This window comes from Euleptes europaea, chromosome 12 (genome assembly GCF_029931775.1).
Source record: "Euleptes europaea isolate rEulEur1 chromosome 12, rEulEur1.hap1, whole genome shotgun sequence".
Classification (NCBI taxonomy): Eukaryota; Metazoa; Chordata; class Lepidosauria; order Squamata; family Sphaerodactylidae; genus Euleptes; species Euleptes europaea.
This window is the reverse complement of record NC_079323.1, coordinates 70,525,803-70,550,058: the sequence shown is the minus strand read 5'-3', so window position 1 is coordinate 70,550,058 and position 24,256 is coordinate 70,525,803. Positions and strand designations below refer to the sequence as shown.

General features: G+C 46.5%; 1 protein-coding gene across 4 annotated transcripts in view; it reads right to left on the bottom strand.

The window, feature by feature from the left end:
- The window catches only part of BCOR (BCL6 corepressor), a 67,507-nt gene extending 47,876 nt beyond the window's left edge, over positions 1-19,631 (bottom strand). For 3 of the 4 annotated variants that reach the window (XM_056858124.1, XM_056858126.1, XM_056858127.1), the window contains exons 1-5: positions 19,523-19,631; positions 15,947-16,025; positions 11,893-14,700; positions 11,201-11,254; positions 10,629-10,812 (exon numbers count right to left, since the gene is read on the bottom strand). In XM_056858124.1, coding sequence (XP_056714102.1) covers positions 10,629-10,812; positions 11,201-11,254; positions 11,893-14,700; positions 15,947-16,025; positions 19,523-19,608 — 3,211 coding nt within the window. In that variant the 5' untranslated portion in view covers positions 19,609-19,631. The remainder of the gene's footprint in view (positions 1-10,628; positions 10,813-11,200; positions 11,255-11,892; positions 14,701-15,946; positions 16,026-19,522) is intronic. The other variant, XM_056858125.1, reaches the window with a different exon arrangement.
- Positions 19,632-24,256: the final 4,625 nt, after the last annotated feature.

Below are 24,256 nucleotides of genomic sequence, written 5' to 3'. Positions count from 1 at the left end.
AAAATTATTTCTCTTTCAAGGTACTATATCATCCCAGCTCTCACACATCCAACAAATGTGTGTGTGTTAAGTGCCATCAAGCTGACTCATGGTGACCCTATGAATCAATGTCCTCCAAAACGTCCTATCCTTACTTGCTCAGATCTTGCAAATTGAGGCCTGTGGCTTCCTTCATTGAGTCAATCCATCTCTTGTTGGGTCTTCCTCTTTTCCCACTGCCTTCAACTTTTCCTAGCATGATTGTCTTTTCCAGTGACTCTTGTCTTCTCATAATATGTACAAAGTATGACAGCCTCAGTTTAGTCATTTTAGCTTCTAGGGTCAGTTTAGGCTTAATTTGATCTATAACCCACTGATTTGTTTTTTGGGTGGTCCAGGGTATCGTTAACACTCCCCTCCAACACCACGTTTCAAAGGAATCTACTTTCTTCCTATCAGCTTTCTTCATTGTCCAGCTTTCACACCCGTACATAGAAATAGGGAATACGATGGCATGAATTAATCTTGGTGGCCAGTGACACATCCTTCCATTTCAGAATCTTTTCTAGCTCCTTCATGGCTGCCCTTCCCAGTCTCAATCTCCTTCTGATTTCTTGGCTGCAGTCTCCCTTTTGATTGATGATGGAGCCAAGGAATAGAAAGTCTTCAACTATTTCAATTTCCTCATTGTCAACCTTAAAGTTGAGTAATTCCCCAGTAGTCATTACTCTTGTCCAACAAATGTGTGTGTAAAGTGCCCTCAAGTCACAGCCGACTTATGGCGACCCCTTATGGGGTTTTCATGGCAAGAGACTAACAGAGGTGGTTTGCCAGTGCCTTCCTCTGCATATCAACCCTGGTATTCCTTGGTGGTCTCCCATCCAACTACTAACCAGGGCTGACCCTGCTTAGCTTCCGAGATCTGACGAGATCGGGCTGTACCATGCTGCCTTCCTTCCTTGTCCAACAAATAGGATAGCTTATATTTTCAACCATCTAATTTAGTGTTTCCCTAACTCCTGATTGCTGATGCACACTTTTTTTCCTCGGAATTAAAATGCAAGGCTTTTAGAAGTAAAAATTACTGCCCTTAAGAGGCTGCTACCCCTTTGTTTCTTCATGACCACTAATGGTTGGAAGGAGGCAACTACAGAGTAACTCATGCCGTGATACAATGGGAACCAGAGCCATTAAGGCCAAAAGGGAAAACTCTGGTAGGATGATGCAAAGTGGATGGGAGTCACTGCTGCCGCAAGCCAGGAGCCCCACAAGGCAGCTGGCGCAGCCCCCGCCCCACACAAGGTGTGTGTACCCAAGCGGCCACTGTAAGAGAGCGCCCCCCTGCCCTATGCAAGCAGCCATGAGCCACTGCAGCTGTCAGCCAGCTTCTCCCTCCCTGCACAATGCGGGTGGGCATAAGCTGCGCAGAAACCGCAGCAAGCCTGCCCCCTCCACTGGGAGGGTGAGGGGAGCCTGGGCACAAGGCACTTTCCTGGGGCCATTTTTTCTTCTTAGTCTGCCCCTGATGGGAACTTCCTCAGAATGTGCAATTCTGCAGCACCTCTGAATTAGAAGTCACGATTCGGGGGAATTACTCCAATCACCCTTCACATAGAAGAAAAGACAAGGTCACAAGAGTGATGAACAGGGACACAGCAAAATTACACTGGCCACTCCGGGTCCCTGGAAACATGCATTTAAGAACCACTTCCAACCTAAACACAAATGCAACAGTACACTGGTTTTCCCCAGCACTAAAGGCCTTCTTAGCTATATCAGCATGAATACCACAAAAGATAACATCTTTCTAAATAAATAAAGCGCTGGGATTCCTAATGCTAGCCAAACAAGACCATCCTAATGTGGCATTTCAGAAGTTTACAATTTCTGCTATTTCCTAATACATTTCAGATTTTTCTAAGAGCTCATTGATATTCCTCTTACCAATCCTAAATTATCAAACCCCATTTAAACGGGCCCTCAAGGCCGGCTGCTTGAATCATCTCACCACTGAACAGACTTACAAATATATACCCCAATTTATCATGTTTGTGGCCCAGAAGTTATCTATAGTAATGTTGATAAGTTACCTTGGCAACAAAGCAGCTTTACTATGGCTCACAAAGTTTTTACTGCTTTTCAAACTCCTTGGAAAAGAATAAAGACACTTGATTCCTATTCTTGGTTTCATATTTTCAGTGAAAAGGAAGTGCTTTCTGCCCTAGTGTTAAAAAGATGTAAAAGCGGGCTGCAGTTCTTCAGAGTTTTCCCTATAAATCATCTGCATTTTCAAATGCAGCAAAAATATCTGGAAGTTAAAAAACCTCACTGCTTTAGGAAAGTTTTTTTTTTTTTTTGCCCTGAAAGCTTACTGAACATTTGCACTAATGTCTCTGCAAAGTAGTCCTAAGCAGTTACACCATTCTATGCCTATTGGCTTCAATGGGCTTAGGAGGGTATAACTCTGCTTAGGATTGCACTGACACTAAACTTTGCTGTAATGTGTTTTGAGCTACTGCACTGGAACAGCCATTAAAATGTCCCATCCAAAGCACTTATTTGCTGACACAATAATTAACTAATTGTTAAGAATGCAACCAAGTTAAAGAGAAAAACATTATTATTCCTTTGGCTGTATCTAGAGCAGTTATTGCCCATATTCAGTACGCAAATGTAGGAATCAAAGAGTTAGAAAAATGTGGCTAAACTGCCAGTAGACATCATAGCCTTTTCAGTAATATTAGCCATGCTCTGGACAGCACTTCAGCACAGACTGAATGTATCTGCACAGCATTTTGCTTGCCTGAATGAGACTCTGACAGAGTGCGACAGTCCCATTTGCATACTATTGCATTAAAACCAACATTTCCCCACTGCTAGAAATTCACAATACCTCTACCTTTGTTTGAATAAGGAAAGAAGTGCAGACAGTTACAGACATGCAGCCTCCTCCCCTCTCAGGCTTGCTTCACATGTGCTGTGGATCATGTGAGTTGCCTTTAATGCAACTGTATGGGTGCTTGGTCAAGCTGCTCATGTGAGTGGCTCACCAACAGATTCAGGTGGATCTTAACCATGCCAGCCAAATGGTCTACCGAAGACAAAGGGTTGCAATGATGGTAACAACCACCTGAATCATTATATATACATTTTTGCGGATGATGCCCATTTGGTCAACCAAGTGGCTGCATGTATGAAGTGGACTTGCACAGTACAAGAAGGGTACCTGTGTACTCATCCACTTGCTCAGCAATAATCAATGAGGCACCATGTTTTTCCATAGGCTTTGTGCTTCTACAAGTACCCTCCCTTGGCGAACATAAGGCAAATTATGCCCTGCTCCCAAATAAACTCCCACTCGAAGTATTTGTAGAAGCCCCGATGTGGCACAGAGCGGTCAGCTGCAGTACTGCAGTCCAAGCTCTGCCCACGACCTGAGTTCGATCCCACCGGGAGTCGGTTTCAGGTAGCCGGCTCAAGGTTGACTCAGCCTTCCATCCTTCCGAGGTCGGTAAAAGGAGGACCCAGCTTGCTGGGGGTAAAGGGAAGATGACTGGGGAAGGCACTGGCAAACCACCCCGTAAACAAAGTCTGCCTAGAAAACGTCAGGATGTGACGTCACTGGGTCAGGAATGACCCAGTGCTTGTGCAGGGGACCTTTACCTTTTGAAGTATTTGTCCCTAGTTCTGGAATAAGAATGAATGGTAGCAGCCCACTGTTTTTGCTTTATGTTGTCGACATCGGAGGAAGGAGGGTTGGAGAAAAGCTAATGATTATCAGTAGTTTTTAACTTGATCTACCATAACAATGTAATAACTTCAGCATGAGGCAGTAAAGGTTTCCAGCAGGACACAGAATTAAACATCATCAGAATTAAACATTGGTCTCACCATGCAGATCAGTTTATCCCTACAGTGGGGGCCGTGTAAGCAGGGCCAGCCCTAGGGCCAGGTGCACGCGCACACACACACACCACCACAGCCTGGGTGCGCGTGAGGCTCTCAAGTCCCGAGCCACCACAGCCAGGCCTGAGTGGGGCACGTGGGTCCAGGAGTGCCCTGATCCGCCACGCATGGACACAGGGGAGTAGGAGTCCTAGCTGGCTGCTGCCCTGCAATCCAAGTGGGTGGGGAGTCTGGCAAAGGCAGAGCTGGGGGCCACCTGTTCCTCCTCCTTCCCTCCTTCCTTCATGGGGTTAGGGGTGGAGAAAAGGGTTGCCAACTTCCAGGTGGCACCTGGAGATCTGCAATTACAGTTGATCTCCTCACGACTAGATCAGTTCCCCTGGAGAAAATGGGTGCTTTGGAGGGTGGACTCTATGGCATGATACCCTGCTGAGGTCCCTTCCCTCCCCAAACCCTGCCCTCCCCAGGCTCCACCCCCCAAAATCTCCAGGTGTTTCCCAAGTGAGAGCTGGCCACCCTAGTGGAGCCAGGTCACCTGGTCCCTGGCCAGCACAAACCCACCCAGGAGCGCTGCCCAGGGTCAACAACTTGCCGTCCCTGGAGCTCCCCATCCCTCTGGCACCCTCGGTTGAGCCTGTGCCTAGGGATGAAAAGGACGTTTCTACAAATCTTGGGGAATCCTCAGGTTTGCAGAAAAATCTTTAAACTGGTGGGAAATTAGGAGGGTCCTAAAACCCTCCAAAAGTAACAAAGCAATGTCTCTGCATGTGCACAGAAGTGGTGAGAGGGGAAAAAACAAACAATGCTTGGATGGCCTCTTCAGTTGCTCTGGCTGATGTTACACAACCCCCACCAAGAGGAAAGAGTCAGGAGGAGGGGAGGGGAGAGAGCATGGGAATGACAGACAGCAGGCGAAGAGGCAGCCCCAAGCCACTCCCAGTCATCTGGCCAGTGGGGTCTTTGTGGGGGTGGCCTGATGCTGGCAGAGGGCTGGGGAAGGGAAGGAGAGTGCATGATGGGGCTGGTGGGTTGTAGGACAGAGCAAAATGGGATGAAGGGGGGTGGCATTTCCCCTCCCTGGTGAGTCGTTGCAAGTCCCTCATTTGCTCCATCTAACTGCAGGTTAACAGAAAACCTGTTAGCCCAGAAATCAAACAAGCAACTCAGGCCTGGTCCGTGCATACAACCGAAGGCATGTAGAGTGGACTGTACCACTTCAGATTGCAAACTGGGGTATTAACTTTTAAATATTCTGTCACCTAAAAAACTTTCCTGCCAGAATCCAACTAGCAAACAGGGAGAAATCTAGCTAGCTTAGCTCTCAATCTATTCTGCTAATACAGCGCTATACTTGCAGGAAGAAATGCTTAGTGGTACTCTGAAAACTAATATCCCCCCCACCTGTCAGACAATCCATTTCTATGATCTCATCCTGCACCATGTGTAGATCCAGCCTCAGACAAAAACCACAAACAAATTAATTATCACAGCTTTGCCCAGTTATAAGGCTCATAAGAATAGAAAAGATGAACTGTAAGAAATTAAGAGCAAATATAAAAACCCACTTTCAGTGGCAAAAGCTGAATCTGATTTTTTTTTTTGTTCCTTTAGTCATATCAGACTTTTATTCTAACAGGCACACTATGTGTCAGGGTCCCAAAGGACCCAAAAAGGCTATGGTTTTTCTGATCCCCTTCATTTATCAACTGCTGTTTCAAAGAACCAAAGGTGACAAGAGATGGCAAATTTTTGCAAAGCCTTGAAACCATTCTAATCCTTGCAGATAAAGACAGAAACCCTGCCCTTTTAAAGTTCACAGTTACCAGAGTGGCCTTAAAACATTTACACAACAACTTTCTTTCACAGCTCAGTCCAGAATAGTCCTACTACATTCCCACTGAAGACAATGTGACTATTTCTTATTTGGGAAAGAACTGATAACCTTTCTGTGTTTTCACTTTCTTGCTAAGGGAAAAGCCCTGCGGCCAGCAGGGACAGAGGACCAGTTCACTTCTTGGGAAGTTTCCTGGTGGGCTACCTGGGGCAAACAGAGCCAAGTCCACACATCCAGAGCCATAATGAGTGGTATATCCATTCACCAACTGCTGCCTCTCATACCCTGTCAGCTTGCAAGGCAAGCAGGCTCAAATACATAATGGTTACAACGTATAACAACCACAAATTTACTAAATACTGACGGTCTAAACAACAAACCTATCACACGTTGCACAAAACACACGTACACGGGAATCAGACAAATATATAGCCTGGGAGTGTCCAGAATTGTCCCACAAATCCTTGTTGGAATAATGCGGCTCTCAATAAGAAAACGCAGCTCTGACCAGGAGCGCTGCTCAAAACAAGCAGTTCCAGCAAGCACCGATAACAGTGCAAAATAATGGTTGCTGCACGGATGAATCAGAAGGACGAACTCCCAAATTCTTCAAAATCAAACCAGGTCCTCTTCACAGTAAAGGCAGGCTTCACAGCAGAATCAGAAGGGATGTGGAATCTAGATATAACCAACACATTTTGCCCGAGGCTTCATCAGCCTATAAAAGCAATTCCACAAGACCACAGAGGGTTCATGTACAACAGCTACACCAAGACCGCAGAGGACCTGGTTTCATTTTGAAGAACCGGGGAGTTCGTCCTTCTGATTCATCCGTGCGGCAACCATTATTTTGCACTGTTATCGGTGCTTGCTGGAACTGCTTGTTTTGAGCAGCGCTCCTGGTCAGAGCTGCGTTTTCTTATTGAGAGCCGCATTATTCCAACAAGGATTTGTGGGACAATTCTGGACACTCCCAGGCTATATATTTGTCTGATTCCCGTGCACGTGTGTTTTGTACAACGTGTGATATGTTTGTTGTTTAGACCGTCAGTATTTAGTAAATTTGTGGTTGTTATATGCTGTACATATTGTGTATTTGAGCCTGCACGCTGGTTTCTTTGGAGTAAGTTTGTCACTATACAGCCCAGGGTTTTCTTTTCTATTGCAGTTTGCAAGAGGGAGCCAACGGGTGAGCCCAATGCCCATTATTGGCACCATTGGGGGCCACATCTAAGTCAAGCGGCCCCTGAAGTGTTGGATTTTACCACCACAGGGGTTGCTAAGCTTGGTTTGCTCCAGAGCCATTTTAACTTTCCAGCTGGCTCCTGTAAAGAGGATGCAAATGGTCAATACACAGGAAAAAAAATCCACATGGCAACTTCAAAGTAACTTGGCACTTAGTCTTAAATCAAGGAGAGATGGGATATGTTATGTTTCTAAACTTTGCCACCCTGAACCCATGTTTCGTAATACAAACCACATGAATCAAGTTACATGGGGAGTTTTTGTGCCCCTGCTAGTAGCAACCAATTACATGGAGAGAAAGTAGAGAAAGCCCATTAGCTGATGGCCCTGATTGATGCAGTGAGTATTACTAAATATTCAGTTGCTAAGGGAGGTGGAAGGCTCACAAACACAAGTAGAAAACCTGCAGTGGAGTAAGTTATTTCAACCCAGTTCACAAGGTCATCCTAAGAAACAGAGTTTTCTACATTAAAAAAAAACCCTTTCCCTCTGTCTCGTTTGATGCAAAAGCTGACTAGGTATTCACTACTCTCCCCCCTCCCCCTCAGTACATTTAGCTCCAGCCCCCTTGACCAAAGCCAGGGCTTCCCTTCACCCTGTGACTCTCAAAGGAACTAGAATCATAGAGTTCAAAGAGACCACCAGGGTTATCTAGCACAATGCAGGAAATTCACAACTACCTCCCCCACACACACACCCAGTGACCCCCTACTCCATGCCCAGAAAATGGCCAAAATACCCTTCCTCTCATGATCTGCCTAAGGTCACAGAATCAGTATTGCTGTCAGATGGCCATCTAGCCTCTGCTTAAAAACCTCCAGGGAAGGAGGTCTTACCACCTCCCGAGGAAGCCTGTTACACCGAGGAACAGCTCTAACTGTTAGGAAATCCTTCCTAATGTGTAGACGGAAACTCTTTTGATTTAATTTCAACCCCTTGGTTCCGATCCAACCTTCTGGGGCAACAGAAAACAACTCGGCATCATCTTCTATATGACGGCCTTTCAAGTACTTGAAGATGGTTATCATATCCCCTCTCAGTCTTCTCCTCTGCAGGCTAAACATACCCAGCTCCTTCAACCTTTCCTCATAGGACTTGGTCTCCAGACCCCTCACCATCTTTGTTGCCCTCCTCTGGACACGTTCCAGATTATATACATCTTTCTTAAATTGTGGTGCCCAAAACTGAACACAGTACTCTAGGTGAGGTCTAACCAGAGCAGAGTAAAGCGATACCATCACTTCACGTGATCTGGACACTATACTTCTGTTGATACAGCCCAAGACTGCATTTGCCTTTTTAGCTACCGCATCACACTGCTGACTCATGTTCAGACAAGTCTCCCCCCATCCTATAATTATGCATTTAATTTTTCCTACCTAAATGTAAAACTTTACATTTATCTTTGTTGAAGTGCATTTTATTGGTTTTAGCCCAATTCTCCAGCCTGTCAAGATCATCCTGTATCCTGGCTCTGTCTTCTACCGTATTTGCTACCCCTCCCAATTTAGCATTATCTGCATATTTCATACACATCCCCTCTATTCTTTCATCTAAATCATTTATAAAGATATTGAACAACACAGGGCCCAGGACAGATCCCTGAGGCACTCCACTAGTCACTCCTCTCCAAGTGGATGAAGAAACATTAGCAAGGACTCTTTGGATGCGATCTGTCAACCAATTACAGATCCACCTAACTGTAACAGGATCTAAATCACATTTTCTCAATTTGTCAACAAGAATATTATGGGGAACCTTATCAAAAACCTTACTGAAATCTAGATAAACTAGGTCTATAGCATTCCTCTGATCCAGCAAGGTAGTAACTTTCTCAAAAAAGGAGATAAAATTAGTCTGACATGACTTGTTCTTGAGAAACCCGTGCTGGCTCTTAGTAATCAGATCCATCCTTTCTAAATGCTCAAGAACCAACTGTTTGATGATTTGTTCAAAAACGTTTCCCGGTGTAGACGTCAAACAGTTGGTTTGTTAGTTATGTGGATTCCCCTTCTTGAAGATGGGGACAACATTTGCCCGCCTCCAGTCTTCTGGCACCTCACCTGTTCTCCAAGAATTCTCAAAAATAATGGACAGAGGCTCAGAAAATACATCTGCAAGTTCTTTAAGTACCCTTGGATGCAATTCATCTGGTCCTGAGGCCTTTATGTGGGGACCTGCCCTCCAATAGCTGCATCAGCTAGGGGAATAGACACAGTAACTGCCTTCCTTTTAACTCATCAGCACTTTTGAGTTTTCAGGGCTCTTGGGGAGCTTGCAGCACACTCTGAAGTGCAAGCAGTGACTGAAACTGAAGGAATCTGCAAAACCAGCAGCGGCAAACAAGAGACAGAGTATCAGGTCTCTAGGTTCAGAATTAAAAAATCACAGGACTTGCTTCTCTACTGCCTAAACTCTGCACCTCTGAGAACACAAAGCTGCTACTCCAAGTGAAAATTCATTTCCATGTCTTAGTAGAACCCCCCTACACCTTATTCTATGCCCACATCTATTACATCAACTGCACTGTCAGAAAATTTCTTTTGGTTTAGTTCATGAGCCCTAGCAATGAATCTTTTAAAAAGTTGGGCATTTTGGCATAACATGTTCCCTTTTGGTGCTACAGAAGGCCACAAGCTTAGGAATGGAAATTCAGCATTCACACAGTATTTGTAGTGTTCACATTCTACTTCAAGCTACTACAAGGCAACACATTTAGAACTCAAAGAGTGAGGGTCTTCTTCTGTACACTGTTGTACAGCAAGGTACAGCTCTCCATAAAACAATGGTTTTCTGCCCCCCCAAAAACACACACACACACACACATAAAACATGCCATAGTGGTTAGGGTGACAGGCTAGGATCTGGGAAACCCAGGTTCAAATCCCCACTCACACCATGGAGGCTTGCTGGATGACCTTAGGCCAGTCACAAACTCTCAGCCAATCCTACCTCACAGAATTGTTGTGAGGATAGAATGGAGAAGAGAATTATGTAGAATACTTTGCGCTCCCACCATGGAGAAAAATAGGGTACAAATGAAATAATTAAGTAAATAATTCCATAGGAACACTTAGGGTTAGTAGTTAAATTCTCCATCACTCATTTTCCTTTTTACCAGCTTGTGACATTAGCCTAAGGTTTTCTCAGAGAAGCTACACCAAGAGCACATACAACGTTTATGTCACAAAAAAGCATCATGGAATGTGTTCGCTTTCTCTTTCTCATAGATGTGTGTGTGTGTGCTAGATACACACACACACAAAAGGCGGCATACTGTCCCATTCCCCCAAAAAACTATGAAAAAATATGTTTTTGCTTGTGTGTGTGTGTGTGTGTGTAAAGTGCTGTCAAGTCGCAGCCGACTTATGGCGACCCCTTTTGGGGTTTTCATGGCAAGAGACTAACAGAGGTGGTTTGCCAGGGCCTTCCTCTGCACAGCAACCCTGGTATTCCTTGGTGGTCTCCCATCCAAATACTAACCAGGGCTGACCATGTTTTTGCTTATTGTTGTATAAAAGGAATAATTTATTGCTATTCACTTTTTAGTAGCCTTGTAAGTTTAATAGCTTTAAATTATGTGTTGTGGCATTGCTGTGTTTTGCTCCAAACTCCTATAGAAGGCATACAGACACTCCAAAAAAGCATCTAAACATTGGCTTACATCTATCATTGTCATTTTGCCCAGGAATGTTATCTTCCAAAGTGACAGACTTGGGCTTCTTTTCATTATTTCCTTTCAAGTTTTCCCAGTCTGCTTGGTTGAATCTGCAGACCTCCGGGTCTTTGGTTGCTATGTGGCCTTCTCTCTCTTTCATCTCCAACTCTGAGAAGCGCATCATTGCACGCTAGAACGAGAATTGATATGAAAAAAAAATCTCACAATAAGAGCTATTTCATTCACCTTACCTTTTCCAAAAGAAAACATCTTCTCAAAAGCAAGACTTAATACACATACAATTATATAAAAAGTTTAAAAACCTCACGTGTTCAATATTCAAGGCATATTGTTTCTATACATAAATATATAGTTCTTTGATATATAAATGACTATTGCATATAGTTTTTAAAAAATAAAAACATTGTCTTTAGGGAGGTATAACAAACAAAAACAAAGACTGCACAAGGAATAAAACACGACCATATGGCCCACAACTTCCCTTTGTGTACTTGGAAATGAAACTTTAACTCAAAGGTTTATGCAAGATTCTAGTAATAAAAATTTGAAGAACTGACCTCACAGTAAGCAGCAGGTAGACATAAAATACTGTCCTCTTGTAATCCTTCCATCTATGTAATTAAAATGGGCACTCAATGGATCATTTAGATCATTTCATCCATTTTTATAAGCATCAACTAATTCTTTTCTTAACAACGCAAAACAATTTGGGTTAACTCAAAAGTAACCTACAATACTTGCCATCATTCTACAATTCACTACAGCTTCTATCCTTCTGGTACATTTTTGCTTGGTAAAAAAGTTCTATTTAACCCACTAATATATGACTGCTACCGTTCTTTATAAAATGTCATCTCTGGCCTGTTAATCAGAACATTTGCCATTACTATAAGTTACAGTGCCAGCTAAATGCAGGCTAGCCCTGGCCACCACTTTGAAAAACATATCATGCATTCATCAGCTCTCCTTCATTACTACGATTATATGCTATGCTCATAAGATTAAATAGTTTAGAATACTGACTACTACATATAATTAATATCTAGTACTCTGCAAATATCCCTGGCTTCATAACTGAACCCAAATATATGCAAGTTTACCTTTGCTACACGTGTCAAAATACTCTTAACAAATTGTAGTACATACATATATTCCCCAGCCTGTGTAATATACCACATTTCATTCTCAACTGTAACCTTATAATGAAAAAAAAAAAAAAGGCTTTTGTAGTTAAATCTCATAGACTCACCTGCAGAGCCCGCTGTTCTCGGCTGAGTTGACTAGAGTCCGCATACAGTTCAGTTGTAACACACTTGAATCGATCACCTACATAACCAGCAGAGTTTGCAATTCTCTTTGCCAGTTTAGATGGCTTAGGTTTCAGGAGTTTGCCCTCATTAGGGTCTGTGCTCTCAGTCCCCTCTTTGGCATATGTCTGATTTACTTCCATACTTGACTGAGCATTTCCCATACAAAGCTGCTTAGCATCCTCCGGCATCTTGCAAAAAGACACAGCCAGGCCGTCGTTCCCACGAGCAGTCTCCAAGTACAATGAGGACGGAGGAACCGTCAACCTCTCTCTGTTTTGGCCAACGGAAAGGTTCTCTTTCCTTAACGTGAACAGTGACGGGAGAGGGCTCTGGGTGTGTTTAAAGTTGTACTCTTCATGGAAATTATTTCTTCCAAATTCTTCTCTAGTTACAATAAAATCTCTGTGCTGAAAAGCTGTGTCCACTTTGTGCTTTGCAGGGTCATTCGCGTGATTACTGTTTTCAATAGGAAAACTAGGTTTTGTCAAATTTGTTTCATTTTTCGTATCTTGATCATCTCTGAGTTCAGCAAACATGTGCTTGTCACTTTTGGCAGTATTTTTGTTATGACTTAAACTTTGCTGGGATTTCACATTTCTGTCCGTAGGTACTTCAAAATGTAGCTTTATACTGGTTTCCAGCGTCTCTGGCACTCTGTTTCTTAAAGCAGGATCCTCATAACGGAGCCGTTCGTGCGATCGAGACCTTCGTTCTGATTTTTCATCCTTCAGCTCCAAAGTCGTATGGGGCAGCAACACCGGGGGCACCATTCCCATACCTAGTGCATCCTGATAGGTCATAAACTCACCTCTGCCTGTTGGCAGGCTGTATGGAATGGCAGGTTTGGGAGCCAGGTGCCCAGGGAAGAGACTGCTGCTGGGTAGCAAAACTGGATGAGGGTACACAGGTCCCTTCCCATGCAGGGACAAAGGGCCTATAGTTAAGCCTTCTGGAACTGGGTACGGGAGGTAGCTTCTTGGGTAGGGTAATGGTGGAGATCGGAATGCATCATTTGGAGGGAAAAATATGGAACCCGGTGCCAGGGCGCTCTCGTTTGCTTTGAAGATAGGTTCTTGGTTGTTGCATTTAACTGTCTTATTTCCATGCTTTGAAGATGATGATGCTACAGGTTGTCCTATGTGCTGTATAACCGATGCCGTGGTTTCTACAGAACTATTAGTCTTGGGGCAACCCATATCAGCATTCGGTGCTGGGGAAGCGGACGCTGGCCGGCCTCCACTTGACACAGATCCCGAAATAGTACTAATGACGGCTTCTGTACCTCCCATTCTAGGGCAAGAAGAACTTCGCTGTTGTGGTGTCACCCAGTCTAACGACTTGTTTTTCAACTGTATATTTTTCCCAGTATTATCTTCGCTGGGGCCTGGGCCAGGAACCACCCAGGAGGAAGGTGCTGTGCTAATTATTTCAGGTCTGTAGATCGGACAAACATTCCCAGTAGAAATAGTTTCTTTTGGAAGATCACCTCCAGGTAAAACCAATCCACTACCAGCCCTACTATGAACTAACACAGTTGGTGCCATTTTCTTAACATGATCAGATTTGGTTGTCTCAGCATCAACAACTTTTGATGACAAATCTAGAGGTTTGTCTATAACATCTTTGGTAACAGTTTGTTGTTTTTCTAATAATGGAGGAGACCTGCAGTCTTTTCTGTCATGACCTGTTTTCCTTGCATGTATGGTCGGTTGATGGGAAATTTCACCTGTATCGTGAGTTTTAGGAGCTTTTCCACTGGAGGCTCTTGAAGGAGGAAATTCATTGCTTACATTCATGTATGGCTTTGGGAGAGTAACTGAAGAAGGAGATGTTGAAATTCTGGAAAAGTGTTTGTGGAACTCTGAGTAGGCATCACCGACCTGTCCCGGGAGGTGGACTCTGGGCGACAGTCTCGGCGAATGAGGCAGCAGAACAGCAGGGTCGGTTGGCATATTGCCAGCAGCTGGCTTAGCAGACAGGACTCTGGGTGGTTTGCTGTTCTGGATATGCGGATAGGCATGAGAGTCAACGGGATTCCCAGGGCTGACTCCGATCTTCCAAGGCAAGCTTTTCTCCGAACAGTGCCCTAAAGGGGGAATTGCCTGAGATGCAGCTGCAGCTGAGATCCTCATTGGTGAAGCTAATGAAGACGAAATGTGGGGAGCAACATAATGAGAAGGTGGCAAGTATAAAAAACGTTCACCATTTGTACATACAGGTGAGTAAGCCAGATGCTGTGGCAAGCTGTAAGTGGATGGCTGAGGTAGCAAGGCTTTATACATGTTTAACGGATACTTATTTGGTGATTCAAGAAAAGGATAAATAGCACCCTCCATGTAAGGATTTACCCAGGGCAGCCTTAAGTAACTAGCACCGTTGACACTGAGAGGGCTTTGTTTGTCACTTGAGCTTCTGTCCAAGCCTAAGGTCTCCCCAGCTGCAACAGAAGTCTTTTGTATCCCAGGTGGCGTTTTGTATATACTGCCAAAGCCATTGGAGGGCTTTCCACCTGTGTTTTCTATTGCCTCAGTGGGATTAGACTTGAACTGTATCTCTGAATTTCTCTCAGGAGCAAATCCAAGACCGGCAACAGCACTTGTAGCATCCCGGGGCTTGTCTGAGCCAAGTCCGCACAAACTGGAGTAGACAATACTGCTGGGGACTCTGAGCCCTTCTCGCATAAGTCCAGACCGGTCCATACTCAGAGCTGCAAGGCTGTCAATACGATGCACTGCTGTAGCATCCACCTTTTGTGAAACAAGAAGAGATGTCGTCACTGTGGCATTTCATCAAAACATAATTCAAGCCTAGAGATATGTTTTTTTAAACTGATTGGAAACAACTGGAAGCAAATACATTTTATTGTTAAAAACAAATATGGGCTGATTAAACTGGAAAATGCAGAGGAATAAAGTAAATCAAACATGTAAAAATTATAGGCTGCGTCAAACTTGGGTCTAAGGAGCCTGTCTATCATCTGCCACGCTCAGTTTAAAAAAAGAAAAGGGGAAAAATATTAGATAAAAAGAAAAATTCAGTACCATCTACATAGGCTTCTAGATCCTTTTCAACTTAGGAAATAACTACAAATCAAGAGAGAACAGGCAGAATACAGGTACTCTATATCTGGGAAGAAGCCAACCACACCACTGCACCAGCAAGCAAGGGCCAAGCCCCTTTTTCAGGGACTAGGAAGAGGACAGTTTTAGAGGAACTCCCACTCAGCTCAACAAGCTCCAAACCAAGGCCCTGGGACGACTCTATTCTCCCAGTGCATCTGCCTGCCAGATTACCAGCCCTCTCCCCTCCCTGCCATATAATCTGGCAGAGATGCTGAAGCGCACGGTTCTTCTGCCTAATGGTTTAGATTATGTCCCACACAGGATCATCAGCACCACCTACAGAACAGCCCAATGAGAAACAGAAGGCAAAACCAGTTTCTGGCACCACGGCTGATGACCCTCCTGAAGATTCCTATGTCCCCTTTGCTGTCCCCTCATAGAAATTGCATCCCCACGTTACCCCATTGGCATCCCACTCTTCTTCCAGTGAGTTTAGTGTGGCATATGTGGGGGTCCTTGGACAGCCTCTCACCCAGGCACAGGAACTGGGGCGCAGGGGCTTTCAGACCGTTCTATCGGCCCAAGGCTATAGACTGTCAGACTCTGCGGAGACCTTCAGGAGTCATCAGTCTGGGGTAAGCACGACTGAAATATGCCATGCAACATTACTTAGAACAAAGACTGCTGATATATATAGCAAAGTACAAGTACTTCAGAGACATACTACAAATAAAAACAAATAGGAAGAGTTTAACCATGGCATGAAAGAATGCAATGTAAACCTACTACCTGACCACAGGAATCAACAACTAAAGCTTTTATTAGTCTCAATTGTACTTAAAGGCTCTTGAAGCATTATCTGAAACTGAAGACATAATACTAAAACTGAGTGAAAGCATATTATTGTCAAACGGAACTATCAGTTTCTTACCACACTGTGGTTCAGGTGATTTTCTTCCCTTAATTCCAGTCTGCTTTTCGAAACATCTCCATCATTAACCGGGATTTTCCTATATTTAAGAGATATTTAACATTTATTTTACAATCTAACAAATATCGTTATTAGGATATTGCCGAAGGCTTTCACAGTCTGAGTTCATTGGTTCTTGTAGGTTATCCGGGCTGTGTGATCGTGGTCTTGGTATTTTCTTTCCTGACGTTTCGCCCGCAGCTGTGGCAGGCATCTTCAGAGCAGCAACACTGAAGGACAGGGTTGTGCATTCAGAGACACTGTCCTTCAGTGTGACTCCTCTGAAGATGCCGGCCATAGCTGCGGGCGAAACGGCAGGAAAGAAAATACCAAGACCACGGTTACACAGCCCGGATAACCTACAAGAACAAATTGTTATTAGGGACTGTACAGTTTGATTTGCCTACAAAAATATTAGTTACATTGTTTTATCAGTGTGATTTTAATATTATAAATCAATAAAAATATTTAATAATAATAAAAAAGAACTGATAACCTCTAAAGAGCAACACGTTACTGGACAGATCTGATGTGAAACAATTTTAATGTTATTACTCACTAGCTGTATTTCAAACCTTTGTCCTAAAGCAAGATGATCTAATACTGAGGTACTCTTGACTCTTATGAACAATCAAGTATATTAGTACATCTTTTATGCACCATTTATATAAAAATGCTGGGAGGAAAAAATTAACACGCACTTCTAATATCATACAAATGTCAGCTGTTTGGTGCTGAAGAGGCAATCAAAACATTTGTGCCTCAGTGGTGCTGCAGCTCGGGGACCTTTGTTATCACAGAAAACACCCACAAAGAATTGCACCTTAGTGTCAACTTTCATATCCCAGGGACATAACTGCTGACATGCAGCAGAAGGAACATTTCATCGTTACCTAAACGGGCCAGTTCTAATCCTTATGGTACTTGTGGAGCCCCTCATTTTTTAAGATAAAGGCAACACCCATGTTTTTGTCCTTTTTAATCTGTTATTGTAACAACCTAGGCTAATGGACAAAGCAGAAGGATGCAATTGGTCTAAAGCACTGGTTCCCAACCAGGGGTCCATGGACCCCCAGGGGTCCGCGAGAACTAAATTAAGGTCCGCAAAACAAAGTTATAAACCCATAATAAATTAATATTTTCAATTAAAAGTTCTCTATTATAAAAAAATATATTCAAATATTATTCTAAGTTTAATGTTGAACTAACAGTTATGATTAAAGTTTATTTTCAAATTCTCTGAATTTTTATTTTGAACCTTGGGGTCCCTGCACCGAACAAAAAAGTCCTAGTGGTCCCTGGTCAAAAAAAGGTTGGGAACCACTGGTCTAAAGAGAGAGGCAGCGTATGGTTTGTGCATATTTCTTGTCTTTCGCCTTTAATAACACTGGCATTCCAGAAGCAGTATCCCTTTCTGAGCGCTGTTTTCAAATAACCCAACTGAGAAACTTATGAAATAGCCCGAGTAAGACCTACATCCCCGACCCTGTTTTCTCACAGGTTGCTTCCAAAATCCATTTCTCTCTCATTGTCGCTGTGAATGCAAAGGAATATCAGGGTTGTGCATTCAGCCACCTTCCACACCTCCTAGGCCACATCAAGCACCATTTTGGTTTGTGTCTCCCCTTTCCCCCCTTTCTACCTCTGGAGGACTTTTCTGGGTTAGGGAGATATCAACAGTAGTAAGAAGGCTAACAAGTTGAAACTTAATCCTGACAAAATGGAGGTACTACTAGTGAAGGGTAGATTTGCCCCAGGAAATGTGTTGTCCCCTGCCCTGGGTAGGGTGGCACTCCCCCTAAAGGAGCAGGTTTGCAGCTTGAGGGGTGGCTCCTGGACCCGGGCCTCCTGTTGAATACACTGGTGGCAGCAGTGGCCAGGGGAGCCTTTCAGCATCTTCAGCTGGTGACCCAGCTGTGGCCCTCCCTGGGCAGAAAAGATCTCGCTATTGTGGTATATCTCCATATGCTCCACGTGGGGTTGCCGTTGAAGACTGTCTGGAAGCTGCAGTGGGTACAGAATGCTGCGGCCAGAGTGTTGGCTGGAGTGGGTCAATAGGGACCACAGTCACTAGTCTTTTTCCACCTACACTGGCTTCCAGTTTGCTTCCAGGATCAATTCACGATGCTGGTATTGACCTTTAAAGCCCTGTAGGGCCCGGGACCAACATACCTTATGGACTACCTCCTCCCACGTGGACTCCCATCTTCAGCGGCCCTGCTTCAGTTGCCGCTTCCCCCCCACAAATCTGAGGCTAGGCAAGTGGCGACCTGCTGTGGCACCAACACTTTAGAACTCCCTCCCTAGGGAGATTCATCTGTCTCCCTCTATTGTTGTCTTCCATCAGCAGATGAAGACTTATTTCCTTTGGCATACCCCCAACAGAAGTTATTGGCCTTCCCTCCTCCCTGGGTCTTGTATTGTTTGTTTATGTGTCGTTATTGAATTATTTTATAATTTTAAATGCTGTTTTTAATTGTTAAAATATTTTAATGTTTTTATGCATGCTGCCTTTGGGACCCTGACTGGGTGAAAAGGTGGCATAAAAAAGTTTTTTAAAAATAAATAAGTATACTAAAACTGGCAATTTTTTACAAAGACAGCAAAATGTCTACCAGCAAGGGGGGGGGGGGGAACGATGGGCCTGAGGGGAAATGGTACTGCATGAGGAAGGGGGGCAGCCATACAAGTCTGTACCAATGCAGAGTGGAAAAACCCAGGACATGAACAAATGCACAACTATATATGTATTGATATGTCTCCTTATCAAAGGCCAAGATCCAAAGAAAGATAATTATGATCATCTTACTTAAATGACTTCACTTAGTCACAACTGACTCATCTCATGGTCTTCGATGAGCCTGAAGTATGACCAACTATTTCTGGACTAGGGCAAACTCTCAGAAGTATGCTAGTGAAAAATTATACATGGTAATTAGTTACTAAGCAAACAACATTCTAAATGAGAGACCATTTCATAAAGACAGTCTCTCATTCAAAAGAAACATTATTCCAGATTTTAATTTAATGTATAAAATAATAACCTGTGGCCATGTTCTTTTTTAGAACTAAAATTTCATTAAAACCATTGTTTCCAAATAAAGAACCTAGGCTCTGGGTTATGTGTGTTTGTAAGAGGGCAGCAGGCAGCGCTGGGGCTGTTTACTTTTATAAGATCCATTCTGCTTTCCTGGTCATCATCAGTGCTCATCAATACATTAAATCAGGAGCTAGTCTGCAGCCATCACATTTCATTCATTTCTCCCTCTACATCATATTTCCTCATAAAAAACCCTTTCTTGGCCTGAAGGTAGGGAAAGAGCAAAGATACTCTTGGAGGTCTTTAAACAGAGGTTGGATGGCCATCTGTTGGGAGCGCTTTGATTGTGGGATCCTGCATGACAGGGGGTTGGACTGGATGGCCCTTGTGGTCTCTTCCAACCTTGTGTGTGATTTTGTGATTTGATGATAGTAAACTTTGAAACCCCCATACCACTGAAACATAACAGAGCTTAATTCTCCAGATTAACTATTTACCTGTCTTCATTAATTCCACACATGCGGACCCTTTCATTGTTCATCCAGCTATGAACGTTGCCATACAGGGGAGTTGCAGATAGCATGACGTCACCTTAGAACGGAGACCTTCTTCACGTGTATTTTGAGTCTACTGAAAATGCAAGCAAGAATAAATGAGTCCCAAAGCCTGGCCTAAGAGGAAATGCAGAAATGTCAATGGGGTGGCCCTCCTCCCTTGGGATAATTAATAGTGAATAAAGGATCGGTAGGGGGGGGGGAGTATGGCCTAGTTAAAACAGTGAATGAGCGACCATGAATAAAAGAAGTAAATTATGGGCATTTATAAGTCAAACAAGAGAGTTTTCCCTAGTGCACATCCTGAAAATTAAGATTCATTCCACAATATTGACAAGTCTTGTGTTTATTTTTTTCACTGTTTCATTACAAAGAGAAATGACTCTACAACCACTGACAAAGTTCACCTGATTTACTCAAGCAAAAGATGCTGTCATCATAGGACACCCACATAAATCCATCCAGTGCCTTACTCTGCAAATAAGTACTTTTTTTGCCCTGTGATAAGACTGATGAATAGCGTCACCAATGTAAAACATCATCAATACTTTTGTACTAGGGCTTAGTAATACTAGGACTTAGTACTCAGAAAGAAGGAACTCCAAGTGCCTGGTACATTTATCTGCTACTGGTACATTTATCTGCTACCTGTCCAATTGTTCAAGGTGGCACACAACAAATCAGAAGTTTAAAATCAAAACAATAAAAACAAAGAAGAGAAAAAGAATAAAAAGCATTAAGAAAACAGATGTACCCCAAATTCAGGCTAAGTGAAACGCTTTAGTGTCCCTTGCTGTGAACCTAGGTAACACATTTCCTCTGAAATTAGTGGGATGTAAAAGTGCTCAATTTTGGATGGATAGATTTTTTTAAAAAGTTGGTAAGCAGAAATAAGTAATTTTTGTGGTTTCTGTAATAACTGGGCTTTCTTTCCCTGCCAAACAACATAACACACCATCCTAAATACATTCAGTGCAATCTAGGAAAAGTCGAGATACTTCTAACCCAATGAAACGAATAGGACCAAACCTGGCTGGATTGCACAGATTAGAGGTCATGGAACTTGAAATCCTCTAGCTAGCTAGAGTCACTGGAAAAGACAATAACGCTAGGAAAAGTTGAAGGCAGCAAGAAAAGAGGAAGACCTAACATGAGATGGATTGACTCTCTAAAGGAAGCCAGGGCCCTCTGTTTGCAAGACCTGAGCAAGGCTGTGAACGATAGGATGTTTTGGAGGATACAGATTCCTAGGGTGACCACGAGTCGGCAGCGACTTGAAAGTCCTCTGCCCGAGACCCTGGAGAGCCGCTGCCGGTCTGAGCAGACAACACTGACTTGGAGGGTCCGAGTCGTTATCGGGCAGCTTCGTGTGTTCACGTGACAGCACTTAACACAAACACCGGATGTGGGCAGAATTACTTATTTGCATTTGACCTGATTTATATCCTGTCCTTTCCCAGCAAAATTACAACAGGTCACCTAGAAGAGAGAAATCCAAAGCACCCCAGACACTGCCACAGGAGTCTCTTTGAAGCTTTAAAATAGGGTCTGCGGTCAAAACATCTAAGAAGCCTTTTTTTAAAAACACCCTGAAAGATCAGAGGACAGAAAGTTTCTCATCTTCGTGGCTGTAAAAGTGAGACAGTCCAACGAGAGACAAGAGGCAATAATGGTGTTGTAAACACCCTTCCCCTAGAGGAGAGGTCGGCACCCCAGCACCCGGAAGGGGCTTGGCTGCGCGCCCCCCGCCCCTTGCCGCGATGAAGCCACCCAACCCCGGGGCGGCCCCGACCCTCGCCGGCGCGCTCCCGGGACGCGCATCCTTCGCGGGCGCGCTGCACAAGCATTCGGGCCGGCCGGGAGGAGCCGCAGCGCTGCGTGCGGCGGGGCGGGGCGGGGGGAGGCAGGCGGGCGGGCGGGCGAAAGGCGGCCGGGGGGGGGGGGTTCGCGTCCAGCAACGGAAGGAGGGCCGGGGGGGGGGGAGAAAGGCCTGGCCTGCCGCGAGTCCCTGCCGCCCGCGCCATCGCCGCCCGCATTCAATTCCCGTCGGCTGCCCGGGTGCGGGGGGGGGGGGTGCCGGGACAAGCGGCGTGTTGGTAACACAGGATTACCGCGGCGCAGGATGGCTGCGAGGGCCGGACTGTCCCGGCTCTTTGGCGGTTCCGCCGCTTCTTTCGCCTGAGCTGCAGCCCGCCTCCTGCTGGGGGAGTAAGGAGGGGGGGGGGGCCTCGAATGGCCAGGAGGCTGCTTCCGCGATTCCTCGCACTCCCCCCTCCCGTGCGGCTACACGCGGACCTTCATGCACACACTCCCAAAATCCCCCCCTAACGAGAGAGTTGATGTTACTCGACACCTCGGGGCTTGACTCCTGAGCCAACTGACTCAGGAGTCCATCCTCTTGAACGCCCTGTTCCCACTTCCACGTGACGTTTAGGATTGTGCTGCGCCCAATGCACGTGTAGCCTAAGCAAGTGTCTCGGGGCATTCAATGACGCGGGTTCCCTCGTTATGGTGATAGCTGCCCTACTCTAGTCCCGCTGGCATCAACGGGCTTTCCCATTCCTGCGATTGCGTGCCAGTCCTGCAGTCTCCCGCCTCCCGTTCGGTTAGCCGAACTTCAGTGGGTCTACCTGAGAGTAAGCCGTACGGCCATGGCAAGTTCTGTCTGGTTGGCTTTGCTACACGAGGCAGGCCGTCGAATCGGCGCGTGCCTTCCTAAGCCAGGCCTTCCAACCCGCCTGGTTCCCGCCTCCAAAACCGGCACGCGGGGCGCCCCCGGCGGGGGTTGAGGGGGCGACGGGAAGGCCACGCGCGACCCCCGGGAACTGAACGTCAAGGAGGGCGCCCGCCCCCCGCCCCGCTTCTGAAGCAAGCCTTTGTGCGCCACCCCACGCACGGGACAAACGCGTCGGAAAGCCAGGCCCCCGCCCCCCGCCCCCGCCGACGGGTACTTATAACGGAGTCTGCCCCAATGGCTGCGAGGAAAGGAAACGGCCCCCTTTCCCCTACCTCCGTATCTCCCCACCCCACCCACCCCCGAGATCTTTGGAGACGGCGAGGAACTAGGGCCCTCCCATCGAAAAGGAGCTCTTCTAGCGGAGAGGCGAGTTTGGCTGAGCAGATGTGCTGCGTTTCCAGCTGCGCGGCTCGTAACGTTTTCAAAGGGAGCCGCCGCAGCCGGGAGAGGGAGGGAGACTTGTCCGTACGGTTAGGAGCCTCGTCTGTAAGGAACGGCGCGGACACCGAGTCCAACTCGCTAGGGCGGTCCGAAGGGAGGGGCCCCCGCTTCCTCTTCGCCCCTCCCCCTTTTAAAGGGGACCACCCGCTGGGGGCCGTGATGAGAGGAGCCTGACGGCTCTTCTGCTTTCCTCGCTAGAAGTAGATCGTGGCCATCAGCTGGTGGGCCTTCAGGGGGAAAGGAAACACTGCAGAGCGCAACGGCCCGGAGGGGGCTTGATGCCATCACTTCTGAGAGCGCCAGGCAAGCGAAGCGACGCTTGGCATGGAAACGTCTGCAATCTGGGACGAGGGAAAGGTCACAGGCGGATATTGCACACCCGTTGGCATAGATAAGAGAGCCACCCAAGTGTTCCAATACCCCCTGCTTCCCCCCCAAAAAAAAAACATGCCCCCCCCCGAAAACTAGATCGTCCTCGATTGCAAAACAATAGATTACTAGATCGTCCTCTATTTGCCACTCACCACGGCAAAACGTGCCTGGGGCAGAGGCGTTTGGCCAGGGAGGCCCTGCTCGAGGCGTGGAGAGCCGGCTCTGTTGCTGAGCTTTTGCAACTCCAGAGGCTGCAAAACGCTCTTTTGAGAACCTCAGCCGCACCCGGGGGGCACAAGGCGAAAGCGCGCGGGGGGGGAGGGGGGGAGGGGGGGAGGGGGGGAGGGACGCGGAGGGCTGGAAGCGGAAGCCTTCCCCAGAGACCCCGAGACGAGAGCAGCGGCCGTGCGCGCAGCGGCCGAGCCGGCTCTGTGACTGCGAAACGCCCGCAAACCCCAGCGGAGCCGTCGGATCAGCGAGAGCGGGGCGGGGGGGGGGGGGCCGGGGGCCGGGATGCTTGCCAGTTTCTGCCGGTTTTCAGGGTCGTGCTTGGCGGCGGGATTCATTCATACGTTATTTATAATCGCCGCCGCCCTGATGAACTTTTTGTGAACTGTCGGAAAGTGGCGGTCTGCGGAAGAAAGCGCGGCGCCGCTGCCCCTCGCAGCCCCTCACTTCATGGCGACAAGCAACAGACCTTTAACTCTTCAGACCCCGCTCGCTCGGCGCTTCCTCGTCAGGCCGTCGAGGAAAGACGTCCCCAGGGCGCTGCCGGCCGCGCGGTCCCCTGCCCGGGGCACCGAGGCAAGCGGCTCTCCGACCCCGCCGCGGGGAACAAGCCGCGCCCCCGCCCCCGCGCGAACGGAGCCTTTAAACAGGGAGCCTGACGGTGAGCCGCGCCTGCCCGTGGCGAGTGCCAAGCCCCCCGCCCTCGCCCCGGGGCCCAGTGGTCCCGGCCGGCTCGGGCTGGCGCGGCTCCACGCGGCTCAGCGCCCAGCGGCTCCCCCGTCGCTGACGCGCGTTGCGCCTTGCCTCGCCCCGGCCCCGCCGCACGCCCCCCAAGCCCACCTGCCATGGGGCACGAGGGGCGAACCACTGCGGGAGGGGCAGCAGGAGGGGCAGCGGCG